General features: G+C 44.2%; 3 protein-coding genes across 3 annotated transcripts in view; all 3 read left to right on the top strand.

Moving 5' to 3' along the window:
• LOC130080412 (proliferation marker protein Ki-67-like) overlaps positions 1-6,918 on the top strand; it is a 39,326-nt gene extending 32,408 nt beyond the window's left edge. The window contains exons 2-3 of the mRNA XM_056245763.1: positions 6,598-6,679; positions 6,799-6,918. Coding sequence (XP_056101738.1) covers positions 6,598-6,679; positions 6,799-6,918 — 202 coding nt within the window. The remainder of the gene's footprint in view (positions 1-6,597; positions 6,680-6,798) is intronic.
• A 77-nt stretch (positions 6,919-6,995) lies between these two features.
• LOC130080411 (uncharacterized) lies at positions 6,996-8,735 on the top strand. Its single transcript, XM_056245762.1, has 4 exons — positions 6,996-7,080; positions 7,180-7,249; positions 7,394-8,077; positions 8,716-8,735. Exons 3-4 carry the CDS (start codon positions 7,477-7,479, stop codon positions 8,733-8,735), a joined length of 621 nt encoding a protein of 206 aa, XP_056101737.1. The 5' UTR covers positions 6,996-7,080; positions 7,180-7,249; positions 7,394-7,476.
• Positions 8,342-13,365, top strand: LOC130080493 (uncharacterized). The gene is made up of 4 exons (XM_056245850.1): positions 8,342-8,877; positions 9,125-9,212; positions 9,302-9,520; positions 13,041-13,365. Exons 1-4 carry the CDS (start codon positions 8,735-8,737, stop codon positions 13,347-13,349), a joined length of 759 nt encoding a protein of 252 aa, XP_056101825.1. The 5' UTR covers positions 8,342-8,734; the 3' UTR covers positions 13,350-13,365.
• Positions 13,366-13,804: the final 439 nt, after the last annotated feature.

The following is a 13,804-nucleotide window of genomic DNA, read 5'->3' as shown; positions in this document are numbered from 1 at the left end:
CCCTGTCTTGTCCATTAGTTATCCCAGGTGTTTCTTGTTAACCACGCCCCCTTGTTATCCTGTCTAGCTCGTTTGTCCCTGATTATTTAAGCCCTGTGTTTCTGCCCTGTCTTTGTGAGTTGTTATATGTTTCAGGATTAACGTGAGTGTTGGTTTCCCAGTGTAAAGATTCTTGTTCCACGTATCTGCCTTCACCGCACCACGTTACACTCAAGTTGTTTTAAACCCGAATAAGTTTCTTTCTTCTGTTGAAAATAAAAGTTATTTGGAAGAATGTGGCTAACCAAACAGTTGCTACTCCAGTGACTTCCATAGTATTTTCCTACTATGGAAGTCAATGGGGACCAGCAACTGTTTGGTTAGCCACATTCTTCCAAATAACTTTTATTTTCAACAGAAGAAAGAAATTAATACAGGTTTGGAACAACATTAGAGTGAGTAAATAATGACAGAATTTTTATTTTTGGGTGAACTATCTCTTTAAGGACAAGAGGCAGCTTGTTTACTAACTGGCTACTGTCGCTTTAAGAACTGCACGCGACGCGTCTAATATACACGCATTTGACAAGCAGATTTTCTCTCATTTTTTTTCTGTTTGCTTTCACTTTAGACATAACCAACTTTGTTTATGTAAACCTTGTGTGTATTTGACAATATTAGCGCAATAAGACTCGAAAGATAACTTATAACGTAGTCCAGTAAACAGACGCTGTTAGACAGGCTTTTAGTGACCGTGTGCTTCGGGTGTATGCGCTCAGATAGCACACGTCAGAACAGCGCATCAGCACGTAAATTACATGTTTAACCAGCAAGGCTTCAAAGCACATGCAAATAATGAACTTCTGTGAACTGCAGTGTCCCGTTCCTCTGCGTTAACATTTGTTGTATGCTGAGACGGAGCTCGGCGCCAGAACTGCAACTGATAAAATGCACGATACTACGATATTTCTTCAAAAGCAGATCGTGGAGACATTTTATTCGTCCACGATCAAAAACCGTGATATCGCACACCCCTACTCCGAAGTACAGAAGACCTCGCAGGCCATGAATTTGTTTCTGCCACGACACTCTAGCTCAGCCACAGGCCGCTCACGTGACAAGCCGCCTGCTAGAAGCTCCACTCAGCGTCCAGCCAAGCCTGCCGCTTCACAACGTCGACAGGGCGGCCGCCCTAGATCGCGCTCGGACAGCCGCCGCAGGCCGCTTCCCCTGCGGGGACCCCGGCCGAGGATTGCGTTGAAGCCCGAGCAAGCGAAGCCCTCCTAACATCAGGGGAGAAAAGACGGGTGAGTCCCGCTGCGGCCGGACCACCGTCAAAACGCCATGCCTTGTCAGTACCCCCACAGAGGGCTACTGCAGGAGATTATTTAGCAGCCAACAAGCCGGTTATAATGCCCTCTCGCCTGCACACAAACGCCGTTTTTACGGCGACCCACAGAGATCCCATAAAGAGTGTAATTTCTGTTTATCCGGCTCACGCCACTGGTGTTTTAAGTGTAGGAAATGTAGGGGTGAACACGCCCCAGTGTTCACCCCTACACACAAGCACTCAAAAACATGTGTCCCTCTGGCCCACAGAGCCCACTCTCATAAAGCTGGCAAATGCCGCTCGAGTGTTAGATGTAAACATCGCGCCCGCGAACTCGCGCTCGCGTCCATCTCATGCCCACTCTGTCACACGGCCATTTCAACCTCAAGTCAGTCAGGTTATGAGTGTAAGTCACGTGCCCGCTCACAAGCGCTCACTCTTACTAACAGACACACTGTCTCCGGCGCTGCTCGCGCGTCACAGAATGTTCATGGCACGCTCCCCGTTCACGGTAACCGGGTCGCCTCATGTAAAACAGCCAGCTGTTGCTGTCAGCGAGCCGCCGCATACAGACACCCATATGAGTCAGGCTGCGGTTGTAAGTCACACGCCCGCCCCAGCGCGCTCACGCTTGCCAATAAATGCCTCACCTCCGGCGCCGCTCACTCGCCACAAAGCTCTCAGAAAACGTTCCCTGCTCAAAGTAACCGGGACGTCACATATGAAACAGCGTGCCATCGCTGCCAGCGAGTATCTAAGCACTCATACCGGTCAGACTGTGAATGTATGCTACGAGCCCGCTCACGAGAGCTCGCGTGTACTATCAGTCGCTCCGCCTCAAGCGCCGCTCGCGCTTCAGAAAGCCATTGTAAAACGCTCCCCATTCAATGTAATCGGGTCGTTATGTGCGAACCAGCCCAAAGCGGCTGTCAGCGAGCCACTTTGTCCAGCACCAAGGGCGCGCACGCCGCGCCCACGTCTCCGTTTCAGTTCCCGAAGCCCACAGTGTGCGGCGACCGGAACCCGGAGGCCATTCTCCCCCTATCCACACATGCACAAGCATGGGAAGCCATTCCAGGGGTTTCAGAGTGGGTGCTGAGCACAATAAGACAGGGCTATGCACTACAGTTCGCTCGCCGTCCCCCGCGTTTTCACGCTCGGACCGAGTCGACAGTGAGCGCGAAAGTAGCACATCTACTCAGAAATAGCCAAACTGCTGTGCAAAGGAGCTATAGAACCGGTGCCGCCTTCTCTGAGCGAGTCAGGCTTTTACAGCCGTTATTTTCTCGTACCGAAGAAGGACGGAGGCCTGAGGCCTATATTAGATCTGAGATTTTTGAACAAAGCTCTCATGAGGAGACCGTTCAAAATGATTACAACCAGGCAGATCCTCGCGCAAATTCGCCCGAGGGACTGGTTTATATCTCTCGATCTGAAAGACGCATATTTTCAGATGCAGATTATACCCCGTCACCGGCCATTCTTGAGATTCGCCTTCGACGGCCAGGTATATCAGTACACTGTCCTCCAGTTCGGCCTGTCCCTGGCACCCCGTACATTTACGAAGTGCATGGACGCGGCGCTCACCCAATTGGCCCAAGAGCTCATTACGGCCCAGCCAGTCAATCTCCTTTTTAGGGATGGAACTGGACTCCGTGGCTATGAAAGCTCAGCTGTCGACAGAGCGCGCGCGCCGTGCTCGACAGCTGGCCGCATCTTTCCAGAAGGGCAGAACCGCCTCCCTGAAGAAATTTCAGAGGATGCTGGGCTGTATGGCCTCAGCTGCAGCAGTGCTTCAGCTGGGTTTACTGCGCATGCGCCCACTACAACGCTGGTTGAACGCCCGCGTACCCCGTCATGGGTGGACGCGTGGCTACAAGCGGATCAGGATATCTCAGAGCTGCATTTCAGCTCTGCAGCCCTGGTTAGCGGCCAATTGGTACCAGCAGGGGACGAGGATGGGAGTGATTTCCCACCGGAAAATCATCTCGACAGACGCCTCCAACTCAGATTGGGGCGGCCTTTTCGAGGGCAGACCAGTCTTTGGCCTGTGGTCAGACAGAGAGAAATGCCTTCACATAAACTGTCTGGAGATGTTGGTGGTCGAGAACGCGCTGAAGCGCTTCCTCCCGTTCATACAGGACCAACACGTTCTAGTCCGCTCGGACAACATGTCGGTTGTGTCCTACGTGAACTGCCAGGGCGGTGTCAGGTCCAGGAGCCTCTGCGACCTGACGGAACGCCTCCTCGTTTGGGCCCAGTGCTTCCTGCGTTCGCTGAGAGCGACGCACGTGCCAGGGATCCTGAACGAGGGACCGGACAGATTGTCCAGGGACAATATCCCCCCCGGGGAGTGGTCATTACACCCCCAAACAGTCCAGCTGCTGTGGCGCCTCTTTGGCAGAGCGGAAGTCGACCTATTCGCGTCAAAGGACAACGCTCATTGCCCAGTGTTCTTTTCAAAGAACGAGGATGCGCTGGCCCAACTCTGGCCCAGACGCCCGCTATATGCCTTCCTTCCGATCTCAATGTTACCGCAGGTAATCAAGAGAATCAGGGAATCACACAGCCCGGTGCTCCTCATAGCCCCGCGATGGGAGAACCAAACCTGGTTCCCGGAACTAACACGGCTGTCACACACAGCCCCGTGGCCGATTCCGGTGAGGAGGGACCTCCTCTCTCAAGCCTGCGGCTCGATCTGGCATCCCCACCCAGAGCGCTGGTCTCTGCATGTGTGGTTGATCAACGGATACCCGTTATCCTGCCAGAAGGAGTTGATCACGAGAAGGAGATGAACATGATCACGCAATCTAGAGCCCCCTCTACGAGACGGCTATATGCGTCTAAATGGTCTGTGTTCTCCAAATGGTGCACCGACAAAAACCTGGACCCCAAAACGGGTGAGGTTTCGCAGGTGCTCAGTTTCCTTCAAGAGCTGCTGGATAAGGGCAGAAAGTTTACGTGGCGGCCGTCGCAGCCTTTGCTGAGTCGAAGCAAGGCCGGTCGCTAGGAAGGAATGAGCTGGTCATCCGCTTCTTGAGAGAAGCCAGAAGGATGAACCCTCCGCGCCCACCTTCAGTTCCTATTTGGGATCTCTCCGTGGTCCTAGAGGCCCTAAAGATGCATCCCGTCAAACCATTAGATTTAACTAATCTAAAATACCTCTCGCTCAAAACCGTTTTTCTTTTGGCTCTGTCATCAGTTAAACGCTATCTGTTAGTGCAGCGTGCCTTGAGTTTGGCCCGAATGACTCTAAAGTCATCCTCAAACCGAGACATGGCTATGTCCCGAAGGTGATTGGCACTCCCTTCAGAGCGCAGGTCATTTCTCTGTCGGCTCTGCCAGCATCCGACAGCGCGGGCAGCGACAGTCTCCTATGCCCTGTCAGGGCACTGAGAGCTTACTTAACACGCTCAGCCCCTTTCAGACGCTCCGAGCAGCTTTTCGTTTCGTTTGGCGGGCGCACCAAAGGTCTCGCCGCCTCGAAACAGTCCCTATCCAGATGGATAGTGGACGCGATTTCTGCTGCCTATGCTTCAAAAGGTCTGCGATGCCCTCTGGGCATCAGGGCTCATTCCACAAGAGGCATGGCCTCGTCGTGGGCATGGTCCAGTGGAATTTCCATTCACGACATCTGTATGGCGGCGGGCTGGGCCTCCCCGTCTACATTTGTGAGATTCTATAATCTGGAAGTTCCTGCCTTGCAGGCCAGACTTTTATCAGTCTAATGTATGTATGTTCTGCCCACGTCACTGGTGCGCAGGCTACCTCAATTTTGCTTAATTTTGCCTGATTTTGCTTAAATGATAGCAAAATCATATTTTGCTATCATTTAAGTTCACTTTTACATTTGTAGTACTACTTTAATACATTCTTGGCTTTGTTTAATAAAGCAGCTGTAACTTTTGAAACAGCTTATTTGTTGTTCTGAAATCAGAATGCTCGATAACAATCCTGAACTAGATGGTAATGTTCGTAGACAAATTTTAAGTTGGCTTTAAAAAGCCTAGCCAGAAAGTTTAGTATGGTTTACTATCGCCGGCGCCACCATTGACCATTGGCTGCTGTTGCTTGACTTCCAGTTACATGTGATTGGTTGCTGCAACGTTGGACGATACTGATTGGCTGCCACGAAGTGACAGGTCCCTCCTAATTTGGTAGGGCTGTCCATAGACATAATAAATACTATATTTATGTATTTATTATGTCTATGGGGCTGTCGGCTGCCAGTGGCAGCTACTTCCTGCTGCCAGCTGCCGATTTTTTTCGCTGAACCCCTACTGCGCATGGGGCTGCATGTTAGCAGAGGTTTTTTTTCCTGGTGATCCTTGGCTTGATTTTCATTTGATCTTTTGTTTCCTGAGAGGATTTCACTCCATTTTTTTTCTTTTGCCGAAGCTGCCCAGTAGCTTCTCAGGCTTGTTTCACACGTGTGCCCTGTGACAGACAGACATGATCTGTTTGCTCTCCAGCCCTGTTTCCATGAGGCTAGAACTTGTCTGTCATTTTTTTTTTCCTTGTTATGAATTGTATCCTATTTTCCGTTATTACAGTTAAATACGCGAAGTGATATGCAACTCTAATGCGGTCAAGACCTGCCTGGAACTACTTTAGCCATGCGTTTCCCTGAAAATAATAATTTGCACACCTTAGAACGTTCGTCAAACAATCAGATTCAAGCATTCAACATCTCTAATTAATTTTATTATATTTACAGTTATGTTTTGTAAAATATTCACTTAGGCCTATCTAAGTTTTGTTCTGTTATGTAATAGTGGTTTATGAAAGTGGACGAGTGAAAAGGTGACAAATTAAACTAAATTGTTTAAATACGCAAGTTTAATGTTGTGTATAATTCAAAAAAGAAAAAACTTGAACAACAAATGAATAATGTACATGATTGTGTGGTGCATATATCTTTCGTCTGCTGTAACTATAATTATTTGAAATGTTAATGAACAAAAACAAAATGTTACCTGCAAAAAGGCACTAATGCAAGAAGCAATTGATAGAATTATATTTTAATCTATTTGAATAATTTATGGTGAAACAATAAATACATGGGAGATGCATCTTTGAATATCAACTTAAACCACATTAAAAACAATGCATTGAAATTATATTCTAATCAAAAAGTTGAAATAGTGTTGATTTTTGCCATGAATATCCATTGCTGCTGATATGGCATTGAATAAATAAATACACCACATGCATAGTTTAATATTTCTCATTCATCAAAAATGCAAATGGACAAAGATGCAGTTTTATTGTGGACTCTACCTTTTTAGGAAGCTGGACTGTGATATTCGTATTCAGTTGCCGCAGGTGTCAGATGAGCACTGTAAAATAGAGCTGAATGAGAACAACGAGGTAATTATGTTGTGGTATAACACTATAAGTTTGACTTCATCTCTTGTTTCCTTAAACTGTTTCTTTGCATATAAGAACACATGACATGATGTTAATTTATTGTCTCTCTCTTGTTTAAGCTCATTTTGACCAATTTAAGCTCTGTGAACCCCACACGTATTAATGGACAAGTTCTCAATCAATCTGAACGGTTAAAGCATGGTGATCTCATCACAATCATTGATCGTTCTTACAGGTGATTCTGATTTTCATTATAATTAGGGAAAAAAATTAAAAGTTTTCTTTCTTGGAGAATCCTTGTTCTGACAATAATTAATTTTGTGTGGTTTCATCTTGTCATTGTTAGGTTTGAGTACCCACCACCCAAGACACTGACAGCTGGAAAAGACAAAACAGTTCAGGTGTGTAGTTGATGTGAGTCTTGTGAAACAGATGATGGGTATTTTTTGTTAATTTATCATTTATTTATTTTGTTAAATTTTGGTTCTGTCATCCTATAGGCTTTGAAAGACCAGCAGGAAAAAAGCACACCCGTTCATGCAGAGAAGAGGAAGTCAGAGCATTTGTTTGGTTAGTGATCATGAAATTTATTTTCTGTAATATTCTATAAATTTCTTTTTTGCAACATGTTTACTTTAGTTTTTTTTCTAGTTTTGCTAATTCTGCTAGAATATAATTTCATATCCGTGATTGTCATGTGTGCTATACTTGCAGACACTTGTTTAAAAGATGGGTCAAATTTACCACCATCTGTGGATCAATCTGTTGAGAATGATCCTTTTTTTGAGCTCTTCCAAATGAACTCTACCAAAAAAACGGACATTGTTGCTAAATCACCATGGAAATCTGAGCTACCAAAAAAACCTCTTGGAAGACCTCAGGTTGATCATGAGGAAGCTCCCGCTGCAGATGTTAAAAGTTGCCCTGAACCGGTCACAACTCCAGAACTAGATTTCGAGGATCTTTTCTCCTGGATAAATGAAAGTCTTACTGGACTAACTATCCCTCAGAGCTCATTTCATGGAAGTCAGGAAGAGAAAACTGTCGATGATATGCCGTCTGTAGGGTCCATCACCCCCTCATTGACAGAGAAAAGTGTAACTCCTGTCTCCCAGAAGAAGAGAACACCCTTGAAAACGCCTCAGAAGTTCAGTGCTGGTGAGGTTGTCCAGCAAATTCTCTTCGAGTCTCAGTCTGAGGAGAAAACTCCCAAATCCCCAGAAGGAAGGAGATCACGGGATCAGAGCCTTGATCTCCAAATGCCTTTGGGCCAGCCTCAGACTCCAGGCCCAATAGGCAAGAACACTAAAGTGAAAATGTCACGAAGAACATCTATAAGACCAAATGCTAGCAGGTCTGAAGTCCAAGGTGGTCCATATGAAATTAAGAGGATCAGAGGTGAGACAGAGTCTTTCTTCTGTTTTTCTCCTCATGAACACAACTATTTTTAACACTTTAGAAGTAGAGATGCATAAGTAATCGCTCACTCAATCTCATTTCTAAATTACAACAATTCACCTCTGTCTATTAAACATTTGACAAAATCACAACGGAACATTCAAATCTGTGTTTGCGTTGCTGCTGAGAAAGCAGTTATGTGTAGGTATGAAACAGCATCACTTAAAGTATTTTCAACCACACAATGTTGTTGTTTCTGTGTTGCAAATATTAAAATGATCACAGAAGTACTGGGATAAAAGTTTATAGTTCGGATATAAACACTGATGTCTACGGTAGCGATCATAAGAGCAATTCACCTTTTGTAAAAAAAAACTTGTTGCTTCAAACAACGATTGTATCGATTACATTGTTATGCCATTAGTTGGCGACAAGTGACTGTTTATAACATGAGCTTTGTCCCAATTCGGAGGCTGCGTCCTCTGGAGAGGCATTTAAAGTGTGATTGCGTCACATCGGCACGGCGAAGGCTGTCCCAATTCAAAGGCTGCACCCTTCGAAGGCCAATTGTGTCACCGCGGAGTGACAAAGGCTACCCCGATTATAATGCGACTTCAAATGCGCCCTTTGTTTCTCAGGCAATGAAGGATACAACTGATGGACCCTTCGCTTGCAAAACGTGTTGTAAAATTTTCTTTTGTTTTAGGGCTCCAGGTGCGGACACCTGAATTTATTAAAATGAGGGCTGACCACGACCATTTATTTACCGGGGACAAAAACTCGGCCAGTGTGGCTTGGGGGTAAGGCCTATTTCCACTAGGCTCTCTTGTGTATTATAGTAAATAGTCCTCACCCTATTCAAAGCCCACAACAATAAGACAACCAGTAGATAAGGCAATAGTCTTTCACTTTGTTGTTTTTGGTAGTGCTGTCATGCAAGGTATGTTTACAAATGTTTTAACCAAACCTGAGGACTTTTGTATGCATGTTTTGTAATGTTAAGATTGCACTGTTTTTCATAAGTGTTTCCCTTTTCTCTTGTTTTAGGGCAGTTCTGAGGAAAATGGGCCTGCTGGGGAAGGCCACTCCCAAAAAGGCAGCAAGAAAATGGAAGTACTTAAAAACACAATACAAAGTAAGCAAGTTAATTGGCCCGTCTTTGCTGAAATGTATTGTGCTGTTGTTGTTTTTGTTAACAGGCATGGTTTATTTGCTCTGCCGTAGAATTGCAAGTGTAAGGGAGCGAGTGCTAAAACTTGGCCGTGGTTTGCCCACATGGATAAGGTGTTGGGACAGAGGCATTCCACCAACCCCCATTTCCAACTTGCCTCCTTCCCTGAGGACACACCAGGCTCAAGTTCAGCAGTGCATGACGAAGATGAGGAGGAGCCACGACCACCACCAGCCAAGAGAAAAAGAGGCCATGTTGATGAGCTGGTCGAGGTACTTAGGGAAGACATCAATTTTCGAGGAGAGGAGAGGTAGAGGAGGAGGAGAGGAGAGGAAAGGGAGAGGAGAGGAGAGGAGAGGAGAGGAGAGGAGAGGAGAGGAGAGGAGAGGAGAGGAGAGGAGAGAGAGAAGAGGAGAGAGAGAATGGACCAACTATTTTCTCTTATTGAGAGAATGGTTAAAGGACAAGTTATGTGTTTCACACTTAAAGCCCTGTTTTAAGATCGTTTCTGATGAAACAGAACGGTTAAGATTGAAATTTGGACACATGCTGCTGGCCCGAGAATTTTCGGTTTCTGTGGTTGCACCCCTCCACCTCCACAATGGTTGCATAGGTCCACAGGAACAATCCTTCATAAAACGCATTTAACTTTAGTTTACAAAGACGTGAAACTCACCGAGTGGTCTGGGGTGTTCACTGATATGCTCACACAAAAATCACTGCAAAAGATGCTTTCCAGGTGTTTTACCATTCGTTGTAAAACTGTGGATCTATTTTTCCAAACGCCTCACACCCGTACATTCTTCCATTGAGAGCTTGAATAATAGACACTCCAGCCCAGTTGGTGGCGATAATGCACCTTTGCCAATTGCAAGCAAACCACTGGCATTTCATTGAATACACAGAAGAAGCAGAAGAATACAAACAACCCCATTTCCGTTTCCGGCGGCGGAGTAATACCGTACCTCACAGCACATGATCCATTACAAGTCAATGGAGTTGGACAAAAACTACAATAAAACCTGTTGGAAAGCATCTTTTGCAGCGATTTTTGTGTGAGCTTATCAGTGAACACCCCAGACCACTCGGTGAGTTTCACGTCTTTGTAAACTAAAGTTTAATGCGTTTTATGAAGGATTGTTCCTGTCCACCTATGCAACCATTGTGGAGGTGGAGGGGTGCAACCACAGAAACCGAAAATTCTCGGGACAGCAGCATGTGTCCAAATTTCAATCTTAACCGTTCTATTTCATCAGAAACGATCTTAAAACAGGGCTTTAAGTGTAAAATACCGAACTTGTCCTTTAAGAAATCAAATTTAAGTTAAAAATGTGTTCATTCAAAATTTTCTATATATATATATTTTAATGTCACTTATAATTTCTCAATTAAACAAAAAAAGTATTTCTGTAGTTTACTTTTGTGATGCAAGTTAAAAATGAAAGTTGTATAAAGTTGTATACTGTGTCAAGCAGGACGAGGACGAGGGCCGTGAGTGAACACCACGAGCAGGGGCGTCACTAGGATTTTCATTTTAGGGGGGCTAAGCCCCCAATATGATTTTTAAAAAAATTATAAAAAATGTAACACTTTAGTTTAGGATCTAAAGCTCACAATTAACCATTTTCATTACGATGCAAAGGCACGGTTTTATAATAACTGTGATCCCAAATGTGAGGCAGGGCAAATACGGGGGTTCGGGGTCTCCCCGAGAAAATTTTGATTTCTCTGATCACATATGTGTATTTTAAGATGTTCTGAAGGCCAAAAAACTTGGATAGTGGGCAGCTGATTATTTTCTCTCCTCATCATCATCACACTCTTTTTCTCTTTGTTTTTATCTTGCCCTGTCTCTTCCCCTCCTAAAGCTGAGCTTTGACTGATAAAGGCTTTTCATTTTTGTCTGTCAGTGAAGAAAGTAAACATAGGGTCAACTGATAGGGTGATTTTGCCTATGAATCATTTTCTCAGACGCGTTTATTTACTGAAAGCTACTAAAGGTAAGTTTATTAAATGCATTCACAATATGTAGGCTACACATTTATTATTGATCTTATGCCTAATACAGGGCCGTAGACAGGGCTTTATAATCACAGAGGTCCTAAATTTGAGGTTGGTAGGGGGTTCAAATTTTTTATTTCTCTGATATGTGCATTTCAAGACGTTTGAAGACCAAAAAAAGGATAAGAAATCGCTTTAAAACCATGTCAGTGGGCAGATTATTTTTTTGTCAATACCTGCTGCTCTCTTCTCATCACTCTTTCTTTATCAGTCTCTTCCCTCTTCCCCTCCTAAAGCTGAGCTTTTTTAATTTACTAAAGGCTACAATTTGTATTATATTCTCAATATGTACACATTCATTATTAATCTTGTGCCTAACATGATGAAAACGGCTTTGTTAATGTTTCTTGTAAACTAATTATTACATGAGTCACGTTACATAGGCCTATTTTCAGCTCAAAATGGCGAAATTTGACACAACTATATTAGTTTGCCTGATTATTTTTTGTCATTCGTTTAACATTTATGACATGAAAAAGGTAAAATATGAAATGTTAAGTTTAGCTACTTACATCTTATCTCGCACTTGACCGTACGCGTCGAGTCGCATTGTTAAAATTCGCGCTCAGCAGCGTCTGTGAACATTAAGCCCGCCTACTTTGATTTGATTGGTCATCTCAAATATTCTGACATTGACGAGCAGTGACAGACCAATGAGGCTCAGATAAACACACACATGAACACACACACACACACACACCCTGTCCTCTGTTTCTGACGTGCTCTCTGCTCGGCGCCGCTGCGGATTGAAGATGAAGAACGCGCTGAATCTGATTATAACAAGACTGAAGCGAACACGAATTTGTGTAGCCTACATTAATCTCACATTTTTAGGGGGGCTAGGCAGAAGTTTAGGGGGGCTGAAGCCCCCCTAAAAAGGGCCTAGTGACGCCCCTGACCACGAGGCCGGTGTTCTGAACTATTCACAGTGTCTGAAATTTTCAGTGACACTGGGCAGACCTAAAGCTCAATTTATACTTCTGCGTCGAACTCACGCCGTAGCTACGTGGTTGGCTGTGTGTAGCATGCGTACCCTTCGGCGTACCCTGACGTGCACCTCTCCAAAAATTTAACAACGCGTCAATTCTACGCGTACCGCAAGCGCTGTGATTGGCCTGCTAGAACCGCTCGCCTGTTTCACATGCTCCCTCTGCATGTGTAATTGCGCGTCAACGCGGACAACGATGCAGAAGTATAAATTAAAACCAAAGCGTAATCTATAGCGTAGAGGCTCCGGCGTAGGTCCGACGCAGAAGTATAAATCAGCCTTTACATGAATACTTACAAGTTTCCTGTTTCGTGTTAAAGCGCCACTAAAAATATTAGTGCACTTTGCTCAGATCGCAGAAACTATTTTTCAGCATTGAATGAAGTTAAGTTTCTTTTTTAATAACTGTTCATTTATGCTCGATAGTTTCTACATAGTATCATGTGATATGATTTAATTACAGCCACTGATTTGCCAGTGACTTATCGTTATAGGATACGGTTCGAGCAATGAGCCAACAGCCATTGAGTTTGTTTTAATTATAAAGGCTACTTGTCATTTAACATGCTAACATGACATGTTACAGGCATGAAAGGCAATTGTTATTATTTCTGTCAGAGGAAAGAATTATTATTATTTCTGTAAAAGGATGGAATTATGATTATTATTAGTAGTATTCTTTATCTGTATATATATATATCATTTTCATTTTTTAAATTAATTTTCTGATTTGTCCCCCACAGATATCAGATGAGAGCACACAGTCCCTGACCCAAACCCAGGCCAACACCACACAGCCCGGATCTCCTGACTCCCCTAATGTGCCACCACTCTGCACAGCTAAAACTTCTCGCCGTACTCTTGCTTCAGAGAGAAGGGCTGAGGCAGATCAGCCCTGTGTCCTGAATGGCATTAATAGCAAGTCAGATGAGGAAGAGCATTTTCTTTTAAGTTTAGCTGGGGCATTGAGACACCTTCCTCCATGCAGTCGATCCAAGGTTAAAATCAAATTTCAACAGATTTTACATGAGGCGGAATTTAACAATCAGTAAAACAGTATCATGCATACATTAGCAAACATACAGACACATACACACACAAATTCACTTTCAAATAGACAAAACAAATAATACATATGTAACAATCAATAACTTTATTTTTAGGGGCCAAGCACCGAAGGTGCGGAGGCACCTATTGAAATCGTTGGCGTTATTATTATTGTTTTTGTTCGTTTGTTTATTTATTTATTTCAACAAGGACAATTTGCAAAAAAACATTAATTAAAGATGCTTTGCACCAGATTTAGCTTAAGCTAGTTTCCATCTGTCCATCTGTTCCATCTGTTTCCAACAGAACGGTTAAGATTGAAATTTGGACACATGCTGCTGGCCCGAGAATTTTCGGTTTCTGTGGTTGCACCCCTCCACCTCCACAATGGTTGCATAGGTCCACAGGAACAATCCTTCATAAAACGCATTTAACTTTAGTTTACAAAGACGTGAAACTC

The sequence above is a fragment of the Rhinichthys klamathensis genome, unplaced genomic scaffold, assembly GCF_029890125.1.
Source record: "Rhinichthys klamathensis goyatoka isolate OS25496 unplaced genomic scaffold, OSU_Roscu_1.1 h1tg000035l_1, whole genome shotgun sequence".
NCBI lineage: Eukaryota > Metazoa > Chordata > Actinopteri > Cypriniformes > Leuciscidae > Rhinichthys > Rhinichthys klamathensis.
This window is presented reverse-complemented; position numbering and strand designations above follow the sequence as displayed.